General features: G+C 37.7%; 1 protein-coding gene across 1 annotated transcript in view; it reads left to right on the top strand.

Annotated features, from left to right (window-relative positions):
- POLA1 (DNA polymerase alpha 1, catalytic subunit) overlaps positions 1-27,913 on the top strand; it is a 244,401-nt gene that overhangs the window by 8,507 nt on the left and 207,981 nt on the right. Inside the window, exons 7-22 of the mRNA XM_063126490.1 lie at positions 725-823; positions 1,854-2,046; positions 3,388-3,550; positions 3,906-4,093; positions 6,888-7,000; positions 7,800-7,916; positions 9,961-10,035; positions 11,002-11,140; positions 11,775-11,929; positions 14,611-14,695; positions 18,186-18,253; positions 19,408-19,497; positions 20,456-20,572; positions 23,667-23,842; positions 26,440-26,569; positions 26,908-27,027. Coding sequence (XP_062982560.1) covers positions 725-823; positions 1,854-2,046; positions 3,388-3,550; positions 3,906-4,093; positions 6,888-7,000; positions 7,800-7,916; positions 9,961-10,035; positions 11,002-11,140; positions 11,775-11,929; positions 14,611-14,695; positions 18,186-18,253; positions 19,408-19,497; positions 20,456-20,572; positions 23,667-23,842; positions 26,440-26,569; positions 26,908-27,027 — 2,028 coding nt within the window. The remainder of the gene's footprint in view (positions 1-724; positions 824-1,853; positions 2,047-3,387; positions 3,551-3,905; positions 4,094-6,887; positions 7,001-7,799; positions 7,917-9,960; positions 10,036-11,001; positions 11,141-11,774; positions 11,930-14,610; positions 14,696-18,185; positions 18,254-19,407; positions 19,498-20,455; positions 20,573-23,666; positions 23,843-26,439; positions 26,570-26,907; positions 27,028-27,913) is intronic.

Below are 27,913 nucleotides of genomic sequence, written 5' to 3' on the forward strand. Positions count from 1 at the left end.
TGTGTGTCATTTTGATGCACAGCGATGATCCCGGGATATAGGCATTGTGAAGACATGCCTTTAGAATCCAATTCTGTTGTGGTGGGTGGGGGAGCAAGGCTTAGCATTTTCAACCCATAAGCCTATTTTCATTTCTTCAGTTATTTTGAAGAGAACTTCAAATATCAACTGGATAAATGGATTGCTAAAATCCTGACACAACCTGATAATATTTCAGATACCTGAAAACTTATATGTTTTGATCCAAAGTCAGAAAAGTGCCCAGTGAGTTTTATTTGCCTATTCTGAACTGTGAAGAGGCCTTGCTTGATGATAGGGCAGCTCTACTACAAATAGTGCAGTATCCAACACTGCCAGTCCATTTACACTATTGATGCACCACTAGCGTAAGTGACCTGTAGCAGCACACCAATAGCATAAGCTGGCGTGGCAAGTTTTCTGGGAAAACCCATCATGCCACCTTATGTTATTGGGGTTCTGTTATAGGTCACTTACACCAGTGGTATGTCGGTGGTGTAAGCGAACCAGCAGTGTTGGATGCTGTCCCGAGTTTGTATCCTCCCTTTTTTGCCCAGAAGCTTATGGCTCTGGGATGTGGGGGGAGGGATGAAAAACACTTCTGTATGGTGGTTGTACACATCTTAGTGCAGAACAGTAAGGTATTTCTATTTATTTTGCAAATTCTGTTATAGCAATGGAAGCCTAATATTTTTCTCCTTTGTAGTCTGTTTATATAGCACCACCACCAGTTGCAGTGCTAAAAAAGAAGAGACTTTTTGGAACACCATTGAATCCTTTTTCTGTGCAATCTCAAGTCTCCAAGGTAACGTTCCCAAATAGAAATGTTAATTTTTAGATTCCTGAGATTTTAAAATATCATTATCGTTTATCTTAAACCTTCCTTATGCGTCTTGATATTTGTAATTTGGTTTGCTGTGCAAAGTGAATATTACAATTAGTTATATCAGTACAGTAATTAGAGTTGGTAGGATTGGGCAAAAATGTATTTCTGGCTACCAGTTGTATGGCATTTCATTTCATCAATTTAAATATGCTTACTATTTAACCTCTATTCTTTTGAAGAGAATGTAATAAGAGAACATAGTGTTTGAAAGGCCTTGCTCACTCCAACCCCTCTTGAACACAGATGCAGTGGTTGTGCTGGGAGTTCTACTTGAAATATAGAATGCTTCCCTGAATATGGTCACCAGCTTTCATTCCAGTGTTCAGTCTTCAAGCGGGGGTTTTCTTTGCAGGAGTTGAGCTGGTATCATAATGTGCGATGCAAAATTGTGACCCGAAAGTGTATAGCAAATGTTATTTGACCATATGACAATGCCATGTGGTCAAATTAAACCAAAAGCTCCACTTTGCTGGCCAAAAATAAATGACTAGGTTCTGTTCAATCCTGATTAGAATGTTGGAGTGCAGGATTCCAAGCCCATTTATATAACAGGATATAGACGCTTGCTCTTGTGACCTACAAAATTTATCTATAGGAAAGGTATTATTTGGGACGCATGTCAGTGATGGCAATAAAATGGCTGGAAAAGCTTTATTTCTATTATTTATTTATTTATTACATTTATATACCGCCCCATAGCCGAAGTTCTCTGGGCGGTTTACAAAAGTTAAAAACAGTAAACATTAAAAAAGTATACAAAATTTAAAAACCATCAGAAACATAAAAACAACAGTATAAAAACAACAGTATACTTTGATGCTGAAAGAAACTCTCTAAAAATAAAATCAAAATAAAACAAATGTAAGACAAAGGAAAAGGTAAAATGCGAATTGATAGTAACTAAGGATTATCACTGATCAACTTCAATTAAAATTACTTGTGCTTATAGAGAACTTCTTCTGTAGTGAGGGAAACTGTTACTCCTGCCAAACAAGAAGTTTCTACAGTAAATTCATCTCATTCTAAGCATTCAGTCTACACGGCTAGATCAGAAGCAGTGAAAGAAGAGAACAATGGTCCTGAACATGGAGTAGAATTTGTGGGAAATGGAGTAAAAACTAAACCAGAGGAGGCTGCTAAAGGTATTTATGATAATTTGGTGAAATGCTTATTATAAATCACTGGCATTGCTGGTATATTTTACCATTGCTCTTCCTTGCTGTATAGCAGCATCTTCCAGGCTCAATTCAAAGTGCTGTTTTTCTCCTTTAAAGCCTTGAACAGCTTGGAATCTGGTTACCTTCTTCCTACCAGTACTGGATCAAAGCTGTGATGGGTCCTGGGCTAGTGCCCCTCCCCATCCTAGCTTGACCATGCATGATATTAGTGTGTACACATACATGCAGTGGAAGGAAACTGTTTTGTATGATTATGCAGAAAAAATACTGCCTATCTTACTGGAACATGAGTTCCCATTCTTCTTTAGGTTCAAACATCTCTGAACCCCTCTTCACACCTTAATTGTGTAAAAGGTTCTTAAGTACAAGGGTCTGCAGGGTTGCAGTGTATTTGAATGGGGACTGCATATAAGCATGGATACCTGCATATAAACGGGCCCCCAAATTTGTATGACTCAAATACATTATTTTCCAAGGGATTGTTTTGTTTAAAAGCATCTGGAATGCTACACAGCCCATCTTTGGGCATTGAACTCTTGAGTAGAAAAGAGTGGATTTTGTCTCTTACCCTTTTTTGTACATGTGTACAGTAAATACAGAGAAGGGAAAGCCTCTAATAACACATGGCAGAAATAAAATAATGGAATCAACTCATGATTCCGTTATTTTGGAGGTGGGCCTGGAATGCTGAACAGAAGGGCTCTTGGTTTCAGCCCAATTAGCCTATGTCTGAATTTGGCCTTACTTCTTGCTTGCTTCATTCAACATCTGAGCCTTTGCTGAATGAGGTATGGCAGGCAGTGACTCTTTGGTAGTGGCATCCGCTCTGTGAAACACTCTCCCAAGGGAAGCTTGTCAGACCCTGCCACTATTCTTCTAGATGTCTGGCAAAGATATGGCTGTTCCAAGAAGGGTTTTAATTGGTTGTTCTCTGGTCCTTGTAGTTTTAATGATGTGCACTTCCATGATTGATGTTATTTGATTTTGTTGTAATTTTATATTGTATTTTCACATACTAAATGGTGTGTTTTGGTTATATAAACCACCTCGAATTCACTTTGTGAAAAAGTCAGCATGTAGGTATTGTGATGTTTTATGGTTTCATTGTTTAGGACTGTGGCATATTTTGGTTTTTATGCCTCTTGTATACTGCCCTGATATCCTGGATGAAGGGCAGGTTAAACATACTTGAGACAAATACTATTTAAAATAAACAAAAACAAATAAATAAATGAGGTTCTATGAAATTAAGAATTAATTAATGCATTAATAACTCTTATTAATGTTTTTGCACAATCCCTACAGAAGATGAACAGGCTATGATGGATTTTGATGTTGAAGACTTTGATGAATCTATGGAGGAAATGGGAAGTGTAGCAGAACCGGTTACATGCCAGAAAGAAGAGACGAAATCAGAAGAGAGACAAATGCAGCAAGTAGACTCTGTGAAAACAGGCTCACATTTCTTGTAAGTATATGGGACTTCTTGGTTTGGTCTCCACTTTAACTGAGATCACTATCTGTATGAAAAGCCTCTCAAATCAGCTAAAGGTCTCTGAAGCTGCAGAAATTTCTGCAAAATATTTTTTATTTATTTATTTAAGGATTTTTATGCCGCCATTCAGCCAAAAAAGGCTCTCACGGCGGCTTACAAAAGTATTTCTTGACAATTAAAATACTTTAATTGACTTGCATGAAACTCAAAAGTATCAAGAATGTTTATGTGTTCAGTGTGTGTGTGTTTTCTGAAGTAAAGAGGACTCTGAATAGTCATTTCAAACATAGCCTTATCTTTTTTTTCTTTGTCATGGGCTTCCTTTTAGAAGCTCTGCCCTCCCTGATGTTTCCTGTTGGGACAGAATTGATGAAAATGACGATGGGCATCTAGCTTCAGAAATGGAATCCATTCAAGTGGATGCCAGTCAACTCCCACTAATAATTGGGGAAGATGGGCAGCAGATCTTCAAGTTCTATTGGTTGGATGCTTATGAAGATCAGTATAATCAACCAGGTATCTATACATGTGAAGCCACTCTACTCTTCCCTCTCCTTTTGACCAAAGTCATAAAGGATTGTTTTTCTAAAGGGGTTTAATCTAAACTAGTTTTTGCTTGATGTGGAGAGTCTGTCTGCCTTTTGTGAAATAAGTCTTCTTTGCTAGTGCATAGGCGTAACCTAAAACTATACTAACAGCCAATTCTGGATTTACAAAGCCTGGCTGCCGCTTTAGTGCTCCACAGTGTATCATGTGAAGGGGATTTGCAGTAGAAGAGAGAAGCTTTATCCTTCTGCCGCTTTCCCCATGCAGTTCCATTGCAAACAAGCCCTGCTGGGTGTGTAGTATTTAATAATACTTACAGTAAATGCTAATAAGCACCAGGCATAGCCAAAAGGTTTCTGCATAAAAACTCAATTTTATGAAGTTCTTTTTATTATTATTTCTTAAACTTTACTATTATTTAGCTTAATTTGTAAGCATGTGAAATTCAAGAAGGAGCAAAATGAGGGTTAATGCCTAATGTTTCGGTTCAAAAGTTTAATTGCAAAAAATCAATTAATATTCATTTATTTCTTTGGCAGGAGTTTATACATGATAACTTTGGTATGCTGACTATATGCAAAAGTTTTGTGATAGTAGGTAAAGCTTTGGTAAAATTGGTGACTAATATGAAAAAAACAAAACCTACCCCCAAAGACCCCTGTATAGCATGTTCACTTTTATCTTGGATTCGTATGGTGGCTTCTGAATGGTGCATAATTATGAAAAGACTTCTGTTCCTTGATTATGAAAAGAGATCCTGTCATAACTTTTCAAGCATGAATAATAAACACTGCACCTGGTTTCAATTAGTAATGTAGAGTGAAATAAATTTTGGCATTACTTTTTGTTTAAGAGAATCATGATCGTTATAGCAAATGAGGTATTAACTGTATCTTTATTATGTGGAGGACTCGTGTTACTGCAGGATGAATAAAAATTTCACATGTAATGCTAAACCATGATGTAGTGCTACATGGACTGTGGCTTGTGTGCTTCACTGTCACCTCTGCCTCCTAGGTAGCCAGGAGGACTTAATCAGGATTCAGTTTCTATGTTTCCTGGCTTGTCATTAAATCAAAACCAGGAATCATGGTTTAAAACAAACTCTAGTTTGTTGAACAAGTCAGCTAAGCAAATCATGGGTTAAAGTTTGCTTCTTGAGCAATTGACTAGAGTTTGTTTTAAACCACAGTTCCTGGCTTAAATGTACTGATAAGCGAGGAATCGTAGAAACTGAATCCTAATTATGTCCTTTGCCCAGCTGTGCAGGAGACGGGCGGGGGAGTCCATGAGCCTGAGGCATTGTTTGGGCTCACAGAAGCTCATCAATTTAGCATCAAACCGTGGTTTAGTGTTATTTATGAAGTGGGACACATTCTACAGGCTTGCTTAATGGTTATACGGCAAGACTACAAATGGCGTAATTTAGTCAGTGGTGCACAACACATGACATGATAACCAGCGGTTGTTCGAATAATCAATTCTGCACAGCACTGGTTATTTCAATTGGTTTTCGGTTGAATAACCAACCGTGGTGTGAAAAAGTCCATGCAGATGACACAATAACCAACCATTAACTATTTAACCCATTGTTGGTTATTGTGTCATTCGAACCCAGTCTACATAATAAATTACACACTTGTGAAGACCTCCCCTAATATTTATAATTTTGCGGTATGGCAGAAAGCATATTCTATTGGATGAGGATGTGAGTGATTTGGCAGAAACTATTCTGAAGCAGTAAACTGTTCAAAGGGATTTCTGCTTTTAAAGACTCTTAACTGCAAGTTGTGAGTGCTTCTTCTCATATACTGTGATTGTTGGTACACACTGAACCATTAATCTTGGAGCCACATGACCATTTTTGCTATCACAAAATTGCTCCTTACAATTATCCTGTGATAGGAATTAATGAGGATTTTGTCATATGAATGTGATTGAACAGTCATTTTGATAATGATTAATGCTTGGGCAGTTAAAAGAACAACAAGAAAGAAAATTGTGTTGGTCCATGTGACTTTTGAGGCATCCTGTACTTGTATTGCCTGCAGTCAGAACGATAGTGAACCATTAGGAAGAACAAGAACCATATTGATCTTATGTAAAACAACAACAAATAGTGTGAATCTATCCTCGCAGCACTGAGATGAAATCCCAAGTGTTTAATATGCCTCAGAACTTTTAAAGAAGTTTAATGACAGCAGACAACTTCAACATCTATTTTCTTTACTTGTATGTTGAAACACTTTGCCTATTTTTTAGTAAATATTATAATCTGCTTTTCTCCTCCAGTGGAGGTGCTCAGAGTGTCTAATAAGGTATGCAAAACAAAATAACAATAATTCCAAGATTTAAAGCAGTAAGTAAATGCATAAAAACAGGAGCATCTCAGCACTAAGACACACCAGCATTTATAAAGCAAGAAAGCCAGAAGGAATGGGGAAGAAGGAATAAGAATTCTGAAGAAGCATAGTTTGAAGGCCCTTTAGTTAGAAATAGGTGGCATTTAATACTTCCATACTAACATGATGTGTGCTTGCATAGTACAAGACTCTTAAAGCAATCACTTGACTGTGGAGTACTGACTTTCAACAGATGGAGCTGTCAATTAGAGACTACAAATTGGAAATCATTCTGTTCCCATGGGTGAATTAGTGTGTTTATTCAGTAATTCTTAGTATTGCAGCTTTTCCATTAGCAGCTGTGCTAAGCTGTTTTGATTAACGTGCATTGTCTCTGTCTTTATCGTTTTCTTGCATCTTAGGAGTGGTATTTCTCTTCGGTAAAGTGTGGATTGAATCAGTGCAGTCCTATGTGAGCTGTTGTGTAACAGTAAAAAACATTGAAAGAACTATTTACCTACTGCCACGTGAGTCGGTATGTCTTTTTATGTTGTCAGTAGGAGACGTCTCAGTCATAAATAGCTCATTTTATGGAAAGATGTTCAGGCAAAAGACATGAAGGCAAATATAACTCACCTAGGTGGCTTTTGTGATGTATTACAGATTAAAGTATGGATACCTTATATGTAATGTGAACTGGAACCATAGATGAGAGTAATGAAATAGAGAGTTAATGACAAGGTGATATTTCATGAAGAAGTGAAATGAACGATAATGGGGGGAAATGGGTTGGTAGTAGTGAGTCCTCTGTCCAAGTCACTGGTTTATCACTTGCATAAATAAGTTTGGTACATAATAGCCATAGAACTTTTGCTGTAAGATTCCAGAAAACATGTGTGGTACCACCTTACTCTTTTCAAAACCCATCTCTTCTCTGAAGACTTTGGCTTAGCCCCTTATTCCTCAACTCCAGCTGAAATTAAGACTATGTAATTTTGCTCAAATTTATCCATTGTTTCCCTCTTTTCCTCTCTCTCCCTCTGATAACTCCAGGTAAATATGCATCTCTGTTTTAGAGTAGTTTGTAATGGCTGTTTAAATTATCAACACAAAGCATTAAAAAAAAATGTTTACCTTTAAAATTATCATTTAAAATGTTTTAATGTTTTAATATTGGAACATGTTTAATATACTTTTAACTTTTGTATATCTCTATAGGTTTTTAATGTATATGTTTTAAATTTTGTGATGCCGCCTTGAGGCCCAGCATTGGGCAAAAGGCGGAATCATCATCATCATCATCTTTATAATGATGGCTAAATTTCTTCTTAAAGCGAATTGATTTATCTTCTGGCAAAGAAACAGAGATTCCTGTGACTATGATGGACATCTATCAAGAATTTAATGACCGGGTTGCTGAAAAATACAAGATCATGAAGTTCAAGTCCAAGGTATATCTAACTCCCGCCCCCGCCCCCCCCGCCCCAGACTCATGTTTCTAAGTATGGAGGATAGACTTTTTCAGGCAGGAGACATCGTTGACAAGAAGTAATTGGGAAATATTAAAGGGTACATGATCTTTATCCCTTCTAACAGGTAAACTGGTGGTATATTTAAATATCTAATCTCAAATTCCAGATACCCATTGAGACAGATGATATTATTGTATATAAACCATCTTTCTATCTTTAGGAGTAGTCTCATCTAATTAATTTTTAAATGCTATTGTCTGTTAAATCTCTCCCATCATTATGATTACAAGTGGTAAGATAACTTAATGAGTACAGTACAATTTAGTCAAAGCAGTTTAGTTTAAGTGGGCTTCTGTAATGATAGAGGTGGTTGCGAGCCAATCATTAATCTTTCCAGTATTTTATACAACTATAACTGAGATATAATGGGTGGTTATAATGGGTGGCTTGCTATCCAGAGCTAAATTGATAGCCAACAATATGTGCAGTTTTTGTGAGAGTACTCAGGTTTCACATCAGTACCTGTCTACTGTCTTCATAGGATAGCCGCTGAATCTCTAAGATTCAGTAATCTCTTCTCATACAACTGACTTATGGTAGGAACCCACCCACCCCAGCTCATCCCAAGTAGTTCATGTTAAAGATGTAAACCATTTAATTAATTATGCAGGGGTTATTATATGTCTTGGAGTGGAATTTGAAATAACAGAATAGTAATATAAAGAGAAAACTGAAGCCTGGTCATAGAAAAGCTGAGGATCTACATGGCAGACTCAATTTTTATAAACTAATATGTTTTCAGTTTAACTTTATTATACACAAACTAAACTATCTAGGTGTTTTTGTGTGTGTGAGTGTACCGAACAGAGCACAAGTTGGTGGGTTTTTGTTCACATAAAATAACTACATATGAGTAAAAATAATACCTTGAAGAAATTGCACTATAGTACTGTTTGGGCAGGGGATAGTTCAGTATCTGATGAATGGGACAATTTGGATGTAAAATTATAGGCTATATATGCCTCTTCTTCCTTCTTCTTGTGCACCAGCTTTGTCACAGAGATCCTGGTTTAATGTTGGCTTACTAACCAGTTTATTAAGCTAAGATCTGATCAGACCATGCTTATTTATTTATTTATTTATTACATTTTTATACCGCCCAATAACCAAAGCTCTCTGGGCGGTTTACAATAATTAAAACCAAGAAGAGCATAAAAACAACCAACAATTTAAAAACACGAATACAAAATACAATATAATGTTTTAATGGCTTAGTGACCATTATGTTTGAATGAGCCCCTTGTAATATTAGGGAGGTCATTTTAATAGGAAGATAAAAAAACCTGACCAAATCAAGTATAATAATTATAATTATTTCTTACCCGCCTCTCCCTTTGAATTGAGGCGGGGAACAACATTAGTACAACAATACAATATAAATCAAATACATAAAATTAATTAAATATATAAAACTGATACAATATCAAAAAACAATAAAGACATCTTAAAATTATTGGTTTAAAATTCATCTGGGTAGGCCTGCCAGAAGAGGCTAGTCTTTATAGCTGTCTTAAACTCAGAGAGAGAGGTAAGTTGACGAATCTCCTCCGGCAGGCCATTCCACAGTTTGGGGGCAACAGAAGAAAAGGTCCTCTGGGTAACATGCCATTTTTAGTGATGCTGTAAGAGAACTCTGGCTAAAACTGGTATTAACTTCAGGGAAGAAGCAAACTATAGAATCCCCTGCCTGCTGACTGCATACCTGGTAATCGATCTCAAATTGATTCTTTTTTCATCAGTTGAGGGAAGTAGAATAAATTATGCAGAATACTGAAAGCAAGTATTTGTAGTATTTAAAGAACTGTGATGTTCAGGTTATAAGTTTGTGCTGTCACAAGATGGTTTTCACAGTTCAGATTTTGATGTTAAAAGTAAAAAAAAAGTGGTAAGCTTTTTAAAGTGGGGAAACCGCTACTTTTAGACTGCACTGCCAAGTGAATATCTCAATCTCTATTTTGCCTAGAAAGTGGAAAAGAATTATGCTTTTGAGATACCAGATGTTCCTGTAAAATCTGACTACTTAGAAGTTAGATACTCGGTGAGTAAATAGTACTGTCTCTTTGAAGGTAATTCTTAAATAAAAAATAATAATCTTAACTTTAAAAAACATGCAGTATTTTTTAAAATTGTATTTTAACCTTGATGCTTTAAAGTTACTAAAATGGTGCAAATATTGCTCAGTTTATGCTATTGTTAGCCAACTAATATGGTTCCAAAGCCACTACAGCAAATAAAGAACAACTAGATTTGCTAGTAGGCTTTTGGTGAATAGGAATCAATGGGCATGGTGAGCATTGCGTTTTTTTGTCTAACCATTGCTTTGTAAGAAACTTTCATTTTAACTATGCTCTTGTAACTATATGTGTTTGGAAGGATTTGGAAGCATTGTTAGGATGAGGGGGATACCTTTCCTCTTCCTTCTCCTTGGCAAATGCTGCTATGTGCACCCTCCTGAGTACTGGTGGCAGGGTGATCAGGAAACTCCATGTCCAATAGCTATGATAAGTGCTGTGTGTTGTTAGGAGATGGCTATGTGTTTGTATACCCTATAACCAAGATAGACACTGGTGCTTTCAAATGTTTTGAACTACAGCTTCCATAATCCTGGCCATTTGTCACACTGGCTGGGTTTATGGCAGTTTTAGTCTAACCCCATTCTATAATTGTGCATTCGCTGCATCTGTATTATTATAGGACGGGGTTATTGCGTCACCTCAGACAAGGTTTGTTTTTGGGTGGAGTTAATAGGTTGTGTGTGGGTTTTTTTGGCAGGGGATGTTGTATATATGGATTACTCATACTTATGCACCTAGTAGGTTTAATATGTCTTATAGACTTTTCATTTTATATGCTGATCTTAAAGCAGGGTTATTTTGGCTTCTTCTGTACAGTCAATTTTCCTATTGGTCTATCTTGGAGAGCAGGAATAGAAGAATCTTTTATAAATTGGAAAAACTGTTGCAACACACAGTCAAATGGTTCATCAATATGCTTCAATTTTCAGGCTGAATTAAGTCGGCTACCTCAAGACCTGAAAGGAGAGACATTTTCTCATGTATTTGGAACGAACACTTCTAGTCTAGAACTATTACTGATGAACAGGAAGATTAAAGGACCAAGTTGGCTGGAAATAAAAAACCCACGTATGAATATTTCATATAGATTACACAATGGATCATTTGTATGGGTTTGCAAATGGAGTCGTGGTATTCAGGATATTTAGTTTGTTATTTGCCATGTTGAAAGGAAAGGGGACTGTTATAAAATTGAAATTTTGTAAACAGTTTACAAAGAAGCCCCCCAATTGTTTGATTTTTTTACATTTCTGGATCAAAGTGAGGTATATTCCTAGCAGTAGTCATAGATCTGCAAAACTTATTTATTTTTAACTTCATTATTTTAGACTTTGGAAGCGTACCAGGTTAAATTACAGTGGGACCAACTTGTAAATCATACTGCTTTCAGTGGGACTAAGGCTGTAATCCCGCTTATCTGAGAGTAATATTAATTGGACTCTGTGAGACTGTCTTCTGTGTAGACATAATATAGGATTAGTGAGTGACTTCTATCTGAGTAAACATGATTAGGGTGATGTCGTTTCAGATAGTAATACAAAAACCTAGAAAAAATACAGAATTAAAGGTCTTTTTAAAACAACTGTTAAAATGGTGTTAATCTTTATGGTAATTTTAATATACTGACTCTATTTAATAATCTTTATTTAAATATTAGTATGTTCTTGTGTGTTTTCTGAAGATGACTTCTGTGTTACCTCAGAGCTCTCGAACCAGTCTGTCAGTTGGTGTAAGGTGGAACTGGTGGCACTGAAGCCTGACTTGGTGAATGTGTTGAAGGATCTTCCCCCACCTCCTCTTGTGATCATGTCTCTTAGCATGAAGACAGTTCAGAACACAAAGACTCATCACAATGAGGTGAGACATGAACTTTACTATGTGCAGAAAAACAGTCCTTCATAACTACTTGCAAACCAATTAGTTCTTTTGGAGCCCTCTGTGCTGCAGAATTTTATTTCTATGGATCTGGAAGCACATTTCGACTGATAGATTTCAAAATGCATTGTCTTTGACTGGATTATACCACCTTGTATGGAGCATAAGACTCTTTGGAGATGCTGACTTTTGCTATAGCTGCAAATGTCTGATGGATAAATCCTTGACTGATTTTTAAAATTTTCAATATTTTTATTATCCATATAGTAATGGCTTTGGAAGGTTGTATACTTGAAGTGTTCATGTGACAGAGAAATCTGCTATTTCAGCTTGTGCAGCAATATCCCATTTCCCAGTGCTTTAGTGTTTAAAGAAGAGGAATAAATAGACAGAGAAAAAATGAGCAAGAATAATGTTTTGAAGCATACCAATAGAAATTCCAGGTTTTTTCACATAGTAAAAGTGAACTTCAGTTGATCTTTAATGCTCTATATGAAGGGAAAACATCTCCCCTCATTCTTGGAGTTGTCATAGTTTAATGATTATTGTTTTCAAAAAGGGTTTTTATATGCTTTTCTTTATTATGACAGCTCAGGATATCTTAACCAATTTTATGAAATTAAGATTTTTCTCCTCTCCCTTCAAATGATTAAAGTGGGAAAGACATGTATTATCATTTTAGCTGTTACTTTAGTTTTGCCTGAAATGTCAAAAGTAAACTGACAAACTGCTGATACACATGTTCATCTCATTTTTTAAATTGGTATGAATTGGCTTTAGCATATGAAATGGAAATTATAAATGTTTTCTAACACGCTACTTCATATGAAGAGTATGGCCTGGTTTACACATAACACTAAACCATGGTGTAGTTTGTTCAAACCTGGCTTGTCACTCACTACTTTAGTATGAAATGAGAACTCATCATGGGTTATAATGGTTTGTTGTGTTTTCCAAACCATGCATTGCTTTCTGCAGTGTGACTTATTTTAGCAAACAAGTCACCCTGACAACTCCTAGCTTATTCTAGGTGTTGTTCAACTCCCAGTGGGTTGCCGTGTTGTCTGAACCCAGTAGAGCCAACCCATCATGGGTTGTGGCGATCGGGTGCAGAGCTGCTTGGCAAAAGCGGCAAAAAAACCCGCCACTCTTCCCAGTCATGTCCACCTGAGCCATCTCAAACCCCCTTCACCAGTTACAGCCCCTCCAACAACACTCAAATGGCACTTGTTCACCCCCCCCTTTAACTTTTTTTTCAGCCCCTAACATTTGTGCAAACGGGACCATTATATATGCACAAATGTATTCATAATGCTTTTTTATTTTTGTTTTTGTTATTTTTACGCAGTTGTGGAAGAGTGCGCTTGCAGCGGTCAAATATGCTGTTTTGATAGCCATTTATGTTTCAGCTGTCAAAGGGAAGGAAGTGCAGTATGAAACATACAAAGAAATTGACAAGATGATACTGCATATAGGCTAATTTGTGCAGCATTTGACAGTGATTGGTCAGGAGAAGGAGAAAGATTGCCCTCTTAGCAAAGTGATCTTAGTTTTTTAAATGTTGAACTGGCACTTGTGCATGTACTGCTTCCATTCCACATTTCCCTGAGTCTCCATCAAGTCCTAAGAGAGATTTAGGCTCTCCTTCCCTTTCACGATTCCTATTCAGAGTAGTTGCTGCTGCAGTTACTGTGATCTGTTCCCTTTTCCTCAACTTGACAGCTCTCAGTGTGCATAAATCACCCACTGGCAGGTTCAGGAAAGGGCACCAGATTGCACCCTTATCACAGTTATCCATTTTTTTTAAATTACAAAGACATTTGTGCACATTCCTGGGGCAGGGGGCAAAGATCTGGCTCCATTTTGTGCAAATGTTGGGGCACCGCCCCAAAACCCTACACTTTGAACATGATTGGGGGTGCAGTTTAAGCAGGGAGAGGAACTTGGTGGCAGACAAGATGGGTTGTGCTGCCAAGTCCCCTGAAATACGTGCTGGAGCCAGCTGGAAGACTGAGGAAGAAGGATGGGGAGAACAACCCATGGGGAGCCTGATTGTCTGTCAGGCTCACAGTGGGTTGTTCTGGGGATAACCCACAGTGCGTGGCTTATTTGCCAGTGTGGGTTGTCTTGTCGTTTGAACTTACCTACTGTGTCTGAATCCATTCTTACAAACAAGATATGGTTTGTTAACCAGTTACAAACCATAAATAGAAGCCATGGTTTGTTGTTGGCTTACAGAGTCTGGCTTGTTTAAAACATGGCTTGTCAGGAAGAACGATAGCTTATCTGTGGCTTGTTTGTGCTGCTGTCCATCCTGAAACAGACTGAGCAAGGGCAGCCCGAAAATGCAACTGCTTTGAAGGGTGGCAAAATAGGCATGAGAGAAACAAACCAGAAATATGGAAAACAGGCTGAAGTTTGTTTGCTCTTTTGCAAGACAATTTGTGGCTAAAACAGCAAAGCATGGTTAACATAAAACATGGCTTAGCAATACATGCGAATGCAGCATATATATAGTCAAGTAGATTTATTGAATAGATCATTATATCTGTTTATTATAACAAACAGACGGCACCTTGTTTAAAGGGGTAAAAACTGAGGGAGAATTTTATGTTGCTTCTTAAGTGTCCTTTCAATGTATTTTTCCATTTTTATTTGTGTAGATTATGGCTATTACGGCATTAGTACATCACAAATTTTATCTGGACAAAGCTCCACCTGAACCTCCCTTTCAGACCCATTTCTGTGGTAGGTATAAGTAGAACCTTATTGTGTTAATTCTCTCCCTCTCACCACTTTTCAAATTGGTGGCTTGGGTGGGGTTTTGGATGTGATTGGTCAAACATCATTCACCTGTTGGCTTGGTCCTCATTCTGTTGCAGTGGTGCTACCTGGTGAAAATATTTATTTATTTATTACATTTTAATACTGCCCAATAGCCGAAGCTCTCTGGGCATTTCACAAAAATTAAAACCATAATAAAACAACCAACAGTTTAAAAACACAAATACAAAATACAGTATAAAAAGCACAACCAGGATAAAACCACGCAGCAAAAACTGATATAAGATTAAAATACAGAGTTAGAACAGTAAAATTTAAATTTAAGTTAAATTATGTGTTAAAATACTGAGAGAATAAAAAGGTCTTCAGCTGGCGACGAAAGGAGTACAGTGTAGGCGCCAGGCGGACCTCTCTGGGGAGCTCATTCCACAGCCGGGGTGCCACAGCAGAGAAAGCCCTCCTCCTAGTAGCCACTTGCCTCATTTCCTTTGGCAGGGGCTCATAGAGAAGGGCCCCTGTACTAGTTTTAAGTGAGAATCTTTCCTCATTTCCACAAGTGAAAGAAATATATGAAGGTAGCTAAATATGTAGTATCCTAGTCATTTAGGGCTGAAACCAATTTTTCTCTTTCAAGATGGTTTTCTAATTTCCCTGTCCTGTGGAAAGCTTCTGTATATTTGAATAGTTTATGGCCTTCTCCTAAAATGGGCGCAGTATCAGGGATGAAGTACAAAATCTCAGACCTCCAAACTTTAATAATAATAATAATAATAATAATAATAATAATAATAATAATAATTTCTTACCCACCTCTCCACTTGGATCGAGGCAGGGAACAACAATGAATATAAAACACATTAAGAACTGATTAAAAACATAGCATACATGATTAAAACATTCTAAAAGCATTCTAAAAAAATGAGCATTTTAATCTGTCTAAATTGATAGTATATAAATGTTAATAGCAAATAAAAACATGAATGAAGTAGCCTGGATGAATATGACCAAATGCAGTTGCATGTAATTAAATGCCATTTCAGTTGACACTGACTTTACAAGGTGCATTTTCAGAAGGGGTTATTGCCATGTGTATGTGTTGGGGTTTGCATGCATATAGGGCCTCAAGGGAGACTGAGCACAGTCATTTGAGACAAGGAGATCCTTTGGTGACTGAGGGTAAAATATATGAGGGAAGATCAAAGCTTGTGTTCAGCAATATATTGTGATGAAAGGTTGGACAATGAATTTTCAGTGGATACAGGTTGGGATTGGAAGTCAGTAAAAGGATTTGAGGAGAGTGTGTGAGAGGGAGATTCTCATCCAGTGAGAGAATGGAGTCAGGAAAGGGTTAATTCCTGTGATCACATGTGACCCTAACCCCCCCCCCCCCACACACACACAAAAGAAGAGTTGCCCTGAAGGGTGCAATACTCAAGGTGTGGCTGAGGGACAGGAGTGGATTTTCTCATTGTTGTACATGAAAATGATGTGATTTGATTACTGAATGAGTATTAAAGGAGAAAGAAAAATCCCAGATTAAGCAGAGGCCTTATTTGAGTGGTAATGTGCTAGAAATGATTGTGAGATATCAAAATAAAACTATTGGGTAGTTGGTGATAACGGGACTTGAAGCAGGAGTGGGGAAGAGATCTCGCATAGAGGTGTATAGCTTGGGGTCATCAGTATACAGAAAGTACTAAATGCTGTAGGATTTAATGATAATTGCCCAAGGACAGTACATATATACCTATAGAGAGAGAGGGAGAGGGAGGGAGAATAACAGGAAACCACAAACAGGGCCTTAAGGAACTTCTTTGAACAGATGGAAAGCAGAGGAGGAACTTCCCAATATAAGAAACTTTGAGTGATTTAACGTTGGCAATTTTAGTGGATTATATAATGGGTAGCAGTTACATTGTAGGGAGCTGAGAGGAGATGGAAGGAGGGAGGTTGATGGAACGGAAGTGAACAACATATTTCAGGCGTTTGGAGCTAATGGTAGATGGCCAGAAAAGTAGTTAGATGGATAGGATGAGTTAAAGGAGGTGAGGTGGGGTTTTTATTTTTGTTTTGGGGTGTGTTTGAGACTGCTGGGGCAGGAGCTGGAGAAGTAAGATATGGGATGAGTAGATGGCAACCAAGAATTTGATTGAACATAAGATTAGGTACATGTAGAGGGCCTAGAAGGAAAAAATGTCTCTCCAAATGAGGCAGGGGAAAGAGAGAGGAGGGAAGGAGATAGGAGGAGGAGCTAGATTTTGGTGGGGGCAGGAAGTTGCAGGAAGTAAGAGAGGAAAAGGTAATAGAAGTAACTGCTATCGGGGGAGGAGCAGTTGTTCTAAAAGAAGGGTGGGAAACAGTGTCCTCTTTGTATGGCATGGTGGCAATTCATGGGTTAATTAACCTAGGAATTGTGGGGATGAGAAGGGCATGCAAGCTGTGTGCTTGTCATTTACTCTTATAATAATCAACTGGGGTGTTCCTGGGTTGTTTCATGACATGCAAACATGGAACTCTGGTTTGTTTATGGGTTAAACAACCTGGAGTTAGCCCAACAACTGCCCATACTTTAACCCATAAACAACCCAGAGTTTTGAGGTTCACACATCATGAAACAAGCCAGGTGTTCCTGGGTTGTCAATTAGAAGTGGAAACGAGTGTGCAGTTTGCGCGGTGTGCTCGTCCCTGTAATTCCTGAGTTAAATAACCCAGGAATTGCCACCGTGACATGCAAGCCAAGTCAATGTGGCTCATGATCAAGGGAGAAGGCAGGGTGTGTGTCATGGTGCCACAGATATATAATAAAAATCTGGATAAGGGTAGGGATGCAGGTAGAAGAGAGGACTATGACATCAAGGAGGTGCACAAAGCAAGAGGGGAAGATATGGATGGAAAAAAACAATTGCAGGAGTTCTGTCAATCTACTTTTGATCTCTGCAGGTTTATTTTGAAAATATATACATATATTCCCAATCACTTTAAGCTTTACTTTTGAACTTTGGACTGCTTTGAGGCACACTTGGTTGAGAGTAAGCCTCATTGAACTTGAGGTAGTTCACTTATGTGTAAACATGTGTTGGCTTTGGCTTCTGGTTATTCAAGTCACAACCTGCTTTTGAATTCTAGTGCTCTCATATATTCTGTGTGGAATTCTTTTTCCTGCTTAACTCTTGGTTGCGCACATTATAATTTGATACAACCCAAGATGAAACTGAGTTTAGAGCCAGAAGTTTCTGTTATTTCCTCTTCAGGCTTTGTGTGTGTGTGCATGTGTGTATATGACAGGTAACTGAGATGTTATGCGCTCTTGCAATAAATGAATAATCCTCTACATTATTTGGTTTCCAAGACATGTTCCATGTGACTGTCATCAGCACATTACAGAACATCAGCTATAACATGACAGCTTTCATAATGTATATTTTAGCTGACTCCTACTTAATCTCTTTTGCAGTTATTTCCAAACCAAATGATTGCATTTTTCCATATGACTTCAAAGAAGTAATTAAAATTAAAAATAAGGTAATTTCCAAGTTTTTCTTGTATATTGCTTCTCATGATGTAGCATTCACCTTTGTGGAAAGGATGGTCTTATGGTGATAGAGTTGAGGCATGTTCCACTAGGTGTTGGTGAAAATCCAGGGTCAAGTTTACCTTTGAGGTATGCTTGATATTGAGCATATCCTTCTGTTCTGTAGCTTTTATAATAAGGCTCACCATCTTATGATCACCCCATTGTTGAGTAAACTGTCCAGAAGTTCAGACAAATTTTATGTTACGTTTCTGTTGGAAGGTAAGTCCTGAAAAGTAACTTTGGCTGTTGCTAAATTTCTTACAGTGGCGGCCAGGATTAGAGCTCTCTGTGTATTAGACGAAAGTTGATAATAGCTCTAACTGTATGATGCTTCATGTTTGATTCTTGTTTTTTCATGGATCTATGGATCGCAATAAAGAAGTATGGTATGATATAGGCCTGTTTCAGACAACAAGCTAAACCATGCTGCTTAACCACAAAATGTTTAAGGGAATGCATTAACCTTAATGCATTCCATTAACCATTTTGTGGTTAAGCAGCATGGTTTAGTGTGTTGTCTGAACCAGGCCAATGAAGCCTTTCCCATTTTTTTGTATTGTATCTTTTAAAAATCTTTTTAAGTCCATCTTTTAAAAGAACAACAGGTTTGAAAATTGGGTGGAGCATCATTCAGTGGGGAAAGTCTGCTTCTGCCAGTCCTCTTGCATGTAACTAGATTTGGATACAATTCATGGTTAATTAACTGAGGAAGTAATCAGTCACTGTGCACCAAGGACGTAAAGGGTGCACTAGGACAAATGTTTGGGGGCACTAGGATTGTGCATATCACTACTTAGTAAGCTGAGGTTCATTATGTCTGAACCAGGCCTCCAAATAACATCTTAATGGACATAGATAAATGAGTGGAGAGCCATTTTGTATGAAAAAAAATGCTGTCAATTGTTAATAAATTTAGCCATGCTTTTCTATTGTAGTCACTGGGAGGGATTTCTGAACTTTGCAGTCGGGCATTTATTTATTTTTGTTTTAGCGTCATTGCTCAGATAATATAAACATGTACAACTAGCTCAGGATTGTAGTCCAATTTTTTAAAAAAATCTTTTTAACATAGGTTATTGAAACTTTGTGTTGTCTTGCTTAGAATGCTAAAATAGAGATTGCCACAACAGAGAGGACACTACTGGGGTTTTTTCTGGCAAAGGTTCATAAAATTGATCCAGATGTTATTGTGGTAAGTAACTATCTGTCTACTTGTCACTGTGAGACCTTTCCCCCTATCATCATTGGCTGAGCTGCTCTGATATAATGAAAGGTTGGCAAACACTTTAACCACAGAGGGTGAATATATCAGCAGTGGAAATTTACAACAGTGGATTTTCCCAGTGGTGTGAAAGATCAGTGGAGTGACTGGGAGAAAATCTTACCTAGGGCATTGGGACAGAATACTGTTTGGTGCATCCGGGAAGAGTGTTTCAGTAAGTGGAGGAAACAAGGCAGGGAGCCCAGAGGATGCTATGGCTAAAGAAAGAGTGCAGTGAAGACAGGGATTTAGTAGCAGAGACCTGAGAATGATGAGTTGAGAGGAAAGAGCTAGTGAGAGGATGGATTGGGGACATGTGTTTTTGGCGGACAAACGAAAAGACAGATGATGGGTAGGAGGGATTAAGGACAAGAGTATTGGGATAAACTCACTAGTAATTATATTTAGGATTACAGCAATCTTATACATGTCTACTCAGAAGTAAGTCCCATTGAGTTCAGTTGGGGATACTTCCAGGTAAGTATGTATAGGATGGCAGGCTTTGTTTCCTGGGTGTTTGGAAATGCCTACAAATTCTGCATCACTGGTTACTCAAGGTAATTTTGTGATACAGTTCCATTAATTTAGATTCTTTGATCTGATGTCAGTTATCGCAGTGTTACGGTTTCAAAGATGACTATTCTAATATTTCTTTGCTTGCTGTATACAAAGTGCTTCTGGGCAAGAAAAAAGTGGATGTATCATAAATGTAATAGAATGGTACACTCACATTTGATTAAAACATTTTGATTGCATCACTTATGTAAACAATAATTATGATTTGTATTCTATATGAAACCAGCCTTCAAACAGTCTAGTCTCTTATCATCTCTAAATTATAAAATAGTTGTATTGTGTGTACTTGTTCATTTTTGTTTCTTTTTTAAAGGGACATAATATTTATGGCTTTGATCTGGAACTTCTTCTCCAGAGAATTAACTACTGCAAAGTTCCACATTGGTCTAAGATAGGTCGACTGAGGAGGTCAAACATGCCAAAGCTTGGGGTAAAATGATGCTATAAAGTCTCATTGCTCGACGTGATTAAAAATGAATTACTTTGTTGCTGTATTTTGAATACTTCATTCAGTTGTTTTGACTAGTCATGGCTTACATACCAATTTTAGAGTTCAGTTATGTTGTTGATTGTCTTATTTTAACAATGAGACAAAGCCAAGCAAATTAAGTTTACTTGTCTTAAGTAAATGGAGATATTGACAGATAAATGAATAATAGAAGTGCTTTTGTGTGTAGTAAATTGTAGAGAAAATGTATGTAATAAATAATAATAATAATAATAATAATAATACTAAATTATTATTATTATTATTATTATTATTATTATTTATTACCCGCCTCTCCCTCTGGATTGAGGTGGGGAACAACACTAAATAAAGTATAATACATAAAATTAGTTAAAATTAGTTAAAACCAATACAATATTAAAATAGCAATCACAACATCTTAAAATTCTTAGGTTTAAAATTCATCTGGGTAGGCCTGCCGGAAGAGACTAGTTTTTATGGCTGTCATAAACTCAGAGAGAGCTGATGAATCTTCTCCGGTAGGTCATTCCACAGTCTGAGGGCGGCAGAAGAAAAGGTCCTCTGGGTAACAGTTGCCAGTCTAGTTATGACTGACTGGAGTAAACCCTTCCCAGAGGACCTGAGTGTGCAGGGCGGATTGTATGGGAGGAGGCGATCCCTCAGGTAACGTGGATCCAAACTATGTAGGGCTTTAAAGGTAATAACCAACACTTTATACTTCACCCGGAAACTAATTGGCAGCCATTAAAGGGATTTTAAAGTTGGTGTAACATAGTCACCCCTTGGTGTACCAGTGACCAACCTGGCTGCCATATTTTGAACTAGTTGAAGTTTCCCTTTGTAGAGCGTATTGCGGAAGTTGAGCCTCAAAATTACCAGTGCATGCATTACCGTCTTTAGGTCTTCCAACTCTAGGAAGGGGCGCGGCTGGGATATCAGCTGAAGCTGATAGTAGGTACTCTTGGCCGTTGCTTCTATCTGGGCTGTCATTTGGAGTGACGGATCCAGAAGCACCTCCAAACTGCAAACACAGTCTTTCAGGGGGAGTGTAACCCCATCCAGAACTGGTTGACACATCTCCAAAACCAGGTTAAGGCCCTTGAGAGTAAGCACCTCTGTTTTGTCTGGATTCAGCTTCAGTTTGTTTTTCCTCATCCAGCCCATTACCGCCTCTAAGCATTCATTCAGAGGAGACACAGTATCCTTAGCTGACGCTGTTGTTGAAGGCATAGAGAAATATATTTGGGTGTCATCAGCATACTGATAGCACCCTACCCCATGCCTCCGGATTATCTTTCCTAGTGGTTTCATGTAGATGTTGAACAGCATTGGGGATAGGATGGCACCTAGTGGTATGCCATGTTTCTCGCCTGCCCAAGGGCCTCTACTTCCCTTGCTCGGTTTCGTCCATTTTCGTCTGCTGCCCCTTACGCCTGGAACGCTCTTCCAGAACATTTGAGAACTACAAGTTCAACCGCAGCTTTTAAAGCTCAACTAAAAACTTTTCTTTTTCCTAAAGCTTTTAAAACTTGATGTTGTGCAGACTTTATACTGTTAGTTTTACCTTACCCTGTGCCTGTTTACCCTACCCTGTGCCTGTTTGCATTCTCTTCCCCTCCTTATTGTTTTACTATGATTTTATTAGATTGTAAGCCTATGCGGCAGGGTCTTGCTATTTACTGTTTTACTCTGTTCAGCACCATGTACATTGATGGTGCTATATAAATAAATAATAATAATAATAATAATATGCCATACAACAGCTCCTTCTTTGAGGGGCAGTCATCCCCAAGCATCATCATCTGGAACCTGCCCGAGAGGTAGGACTGGAACCACTGGAGCACAGTGCCCCCAATTCCCAATCCCCTCAGGATACCATCGTCAATGGTATCGAAAGCTGCTGAGAGGTCCAAAAGCACCAACAGGGACACACTCCCCCTGTCAGTACTCTTGCAAAGATCATCTGCTAAGGCAACCATAGCAGTCTCAATTCCTTATCCTGCTCTGAAGCCAGTTTGCAAATCATTCCTTAGAGAATAATTATGTTTTCCAGTTCTTCTTTATAGCTCACTACATCTGGCATTGTTACTGTTCTTATCCTCTCTGTGAATGGATTTTATCCAGACTACCTTTCCACCCCTTTTTCACATTTCCACCTCTTTTTCATATTTCTAACTCTGTTCTTGTACCATCATGGTAAAGAAGTTAATCTATTCACCTCTTTTTCTATAATACTTGTCCAGATGTTTTACTGTATTTGGACACTCATTTGCATCACAGCAATATCCTTGATGAAATCAATTTCTTGTGGGGTTGATATTGTCAAGTGATACAAGTGCTAACTGTGTGGGCATATACTTATACACATATGCATGTGTGTGCACATAAGAATATATCTAAGGTATAATTCATATAATGTGACAGTTGCCATATGGCTGTCTTGTAAACTAAATTCAGGAACATCTGTAGAAAGTATTGCAGTACAAATGTGTATACCCCTCTGTTGGCTGTTGCAGTCTTGGGACTTTATATCCTAAGATAGTTTGAAGAGATCAAAATTGCATGTTGGCCACAATAGCTGTTGTGAATTTTTTCTACACCTCTTTAGCAGATTGACTAGTAAACAAGTTTTATTTTTATTGCAACCAGGTATAACTGGGATAGTGAAGCAGACCCAGTGTTATGATTATGAATTTGTTAGTTATAGCTGCAGTTTATGAAAGTATAAAGTATCTATTTAGTGTTTGTGATAGGTGATGATTTCCTTTACTGCCCTACAAGGCTGTTTGCATGCACCTCTGTACAGGAAGGAGAAACCACTTCTGTATGATGTATCCTGGTTGTGCTTTTTATATAGTATTTTGTATTTGTGTTTTTAACTTGTTGGTTGTTTTATGATGGTTTTAATTTTTGTGAACCGCCCAGAGAGCTTCGGCTATTGGGCGGTATAAAAATGTAATAAATAAATAAATATAAACTGTGGAAATTAATCCCAAACAGAAACATAGCATGGATACAGGCTCTGAAGATGTATTTCTCTTATATGGCTCTTAAGGGTCGTAGTGGATTTGCTGAAAAGAATGCAACTTGCGGTCGAATGATTTGTGACGTGGAAATTTCAGCAAAGGAGCTGATTCGTTGTAAAAGTTATCATTTGTCTGAACTTGTCAGCCAGATTCTGAAAATGGAAAGAGTGACAATTCTATCTGAAGAGATACGAAATATGTACAGGTATGTGCTTGATTACTTTATTATGAAATGGTAAGCCCACTTGCCATGGCTAAAACATGTAGGGTATTTATTTACTTATGAAATAAAGAAAGGGAGACAATATTTAGTGACGTTTTTTAAAAAATGAAAGAAGCAACATGAGTTTTCTGTATGATGGATCATGTTAGATTGATCCCTCTCCCTTTTTAAGAATATATGAGTACATCATGTCTTAGATGTTAGGAAATTATGATACTGTAGTGTGTAGAAAATCACTTCTACTGGGCAAGATGGGTTTCTGCATACTGACTACGTGATGAGTAAAGCACTTTTAAAGGAAAGAGTTTACAAGGTCTTTTATTGAATGCAACGTTTCAGTTGGGCCAAAGGAACCATTGGTGTTCCTCAGGGATTCATGTTGTATTTTGTTCAATATTTTTGGTAGAGACCTTGGAGAAGGAAGTTGGAATGTATTCATAGAATCATAGGATAGCAGAGTTGGAAGAGGCCTTCAAGGCCATCAACGCTCAATGCAGGAATCCACCCTAAAGCATCCCTGACAGATGGTTGTCCAGCTGCCTCTTGAAGGCCTCTAGTGTGGGAGAGGCTACAACCTCACCAGGCAACTGATTCCATTGTCGTACTGCTCTAACAGGAAGTATTCCTGAAGATGACATCAAGTTAGGATATATTGAATGGAAAATAGAATTATGAAGCTGTGTGCGATTATTCAGATGTCCTCATGATCTCAAGTAATAGAACAAAAGTGAATAATATTGTTACCTTATTTATTTGGAGTTGGACAAGAAGTTTTGCCTGCTTATCTAGGGCAGGGAGGTGTCAGTGTGATGTGGATGTGAAGGTGGTATGCTTGCTTTTTTGTTATGTTTAAGTTTTCTAGTAGAGATCAGGGAAATGCCAGAACTACTTTTGTGCAGCTGAACTGTGTGACAATTGCTAAATATCATTGTCCACATTCTGGGATTGAATTCAAGAACTGCTATGATGGTTATAAGTATAAATATCTTACCATGGTCAGGTGATAAAGGAATTTAGTTTAGAAAAAAGAATGATAGGGAATAAGCTAGAATGCTGATAATGTAGCTGGCTAAAATGCAATACTTAACTTCTAAAACCCCTCAAAAACAAATGCTCCCAGAAATCTTGTCCCCTGGCTTGGATTCCTAATTGCACATGTATGGAAGCAGGATAGATTATTCTGTAGCAGCCTTCCCCAGGAAGGAGGTGTGAATATCAAAATGGAGGTGAGTATCAAAATGGGTTGCAAAGAAGAGAAACAGTTTCTCAAGATGCAAAAATAAATTTATTAACAAAAAGCCCAACACTTTTCGGCTTGTCCATTGTTCAGAGGCCTTCTTCAGGCGTTGTACATTAATGATGACTAAAATTACAAATGGGACAACATATAATATTTATATCAAAATAAATTAATAAAACACATTGCCACAAAACCATGTACAACATACCATAATGCTAAGAAATAGCAAATTCTTACTTAAACAGCAAAAAGATTGTCTCCTATATTATACTACTGGCAACTTGAAAAGATATTTCTCAAATTCTATCTCATACTTTTGGCCCATTTTTTTCCTTTTTTCTTTTCTGGGCTCTATCAGCTATTTCTATGTTAGTGTAATTAAATCATAATTGGACTGTGCTACTGTAGCTTGGGAGTTTCTGTAAATCACCAGCTAGTCATAGAAGTGGTGAAAATTCTAGATCTTCATTTAAACCATGTGGAGACAGAGTTTTTAGTCTCAAAAATTTTTTGGGCCCGTATGCACATTCAGCAATTTGAGAAACTGTCCTGGGGCTTAGATACATTATTAGGAAACGAAATCACCATGGCTTCAGGCTGATGCTTTCCTCTACAGTGTGCCCATTTTGTGGTGGAGCCCAGGACAGTTCCTCAAATCGCTGAATGTGCACACAGGCCCCAAAAGGTTGCCTGTCCCTGCTGTACAGGAATAAATTTATTTATTTATTTATTTATTTTAGAGTATTTTTATCCCGCACCTTGGCCAAAAGGCTCTCGGAGCGGCTTACAATTTATCAATAAAGAAGACAGTCCCTACACTAAGGCTTACGTTCTAAAAAAGACATGACACACAAGGAAAAGGGGATGGGGAGGGAAGAGGGAGAAAATAAAAAGAAATTAAGGAGACTGTTTAGGCTGGTGGGAAGGCCTTGCTCCGTCTTCTCATCTCCCAATGGAGGGGCAAACCAACAGCTCCTTCTTCTTCCCCACAGGATGAGCGGGTCCCTTCTCACACTCTAAAGAGATGGCCTTCTGACCACCTTCAAGTCTAGCTCTATGCTTGAATCTAGCTCCTAATAAATACTTTGTTCTGGGCAGTCTTCACGTTACTGCTGTTCTTGAAATTCTGTCATGCTGTACAGATTTTACTATTGCTACTACTTCATATGATTAAAACTGATAACATAATCATTGTAATGGAGCTTTGTTACATTTTAAACTTACTGCATAGCTAATTTGTGAGCTTCTGGCTTTATGGACATAATGATAGCAATTTGAATTTGTGTATCTTCACTACAAATGTGGAGGAATTTATTGAAATTGTCTCTGTCTCTTCTAGTGATTCCCGTCACTTACTTTATATGCTGGAAAACACCTGGACTGATGCCAAGTACATTTTACAAATAATGTGTGATCTGAATGTTCTTCCACTAGCCCTACAGATTACAAATATTGCTGGCAATGTTATGGTAAACCTCCATTTCCTTTCTAAGCAAATTCCATCTCAATTGTTATATTGGCTTTGAATGTACAATTATATTTATAAAAACGAGTTCCTTTTTCAGTATGATATATGTGAATAAGTGCCTACCAGAACAGTTTATTCCCTTGACACTAGATGTCCTTTTTAATAAGATATGTTGACTTAAGTCACATCAGATTGGTATGTTGTAGCTTACCAAATAGAGCAAAGAAAAATGCCCCTAAATGCCAGTATTACACTTGGAAAAATATACATAAAACAATAGCATTGTTGGCACTTTGACATCAGTTTCAAGCTGTATCTATGTGGCTCTTTTTCTTGCAGTCAAGGACTCTGATGGGTGGGCGAGCCGAGCGTAATGAGTACTTGCTCCTTCATGCATTTTACGAAAATAATTTTATTGTGCCTGATAAACAGCTCTTTAAAAAACCTCAGCCGAAGCAGGTGAGCATTTTGTCCCAATCTTCATGTTAACTTTGGTTCATAGTTTAGAATTACGTGCAGAAGCAATGGTGTTCCTTGGGCTTCCATGCTCCCCGCTTCCCTCCCCTTCTGGCACATACCAGAGGAAGCAGTTCAAAGCTAACCAGAGTTAGTCAGTTAACCAGATTTCAACTATCCATAGTTTCATGTTAGATTGGATCTTGGAAGAGCTTTGATGAGTTTACAAGAGGATTAATTCAAATAAAGTAAGATCGTGGTTTGAGATTCTGGCTTATTTAAACTAATCATAATTTAGAGTTCCCCAAGTTCAGATGTAACAGGGAATTTTGGTTTGTTTAAAATTAAAAGCAGAATTTGATCTCCTTATCTGACACATGAAAGAAGTGATGAGAAGAGGGGAAAGTGGATCCATGGCTTGCTAGTGGTCATGTGCATAATACTAAACTTAGCAGTATATCAGAACTGTTCCACTGTTTTGTTTTTTATTATTTTGAAGGACAGAGTTTCAAATCTAATACAAGATTTTCAGTACAAGTTGTTGTTGTTGCACCATTTCCATGTATGTGGTGCTTTACAAAGAGTGAGAGGACAGCTTTCCACCCCAAGAGACTTACACTTTAAAAATAAACACAAGAGAGACAACAAAGAAAGCTGAGGGAAATGGAGGAAGGGGTAAACTAGGAAAGAAAATACAATTTCAGGTAGGCTTAGTTACACTTGAGTATTGGGACTACGTTTCATGGAGAGAGAGATCTACATATATATATGTATCAATATAAATCCCTAGGCTGCCTTTCTGCCCATATGCTTTCAAAGCAGCTCACAAATTAAAAGCGAATACTAATATATAATCAACCAATAAAACGGCATAAGTCAGCAAGCAGAC

Source organism: Elgaria multicarinata, chromosome 5 (assembly GCF_023053635.1).
Source record: "Elgaria multicarinata webbii isolate HBS135686 ecotype San Diego chromosome 5, rElgMul1.1.pri, whole genome shotgun sequence".
NCBI lineage: Eukaryota > Metazoa > Chordata > Lepidosauria > Squamata > Anguidae > Elgaria > Elgaria multicarinata.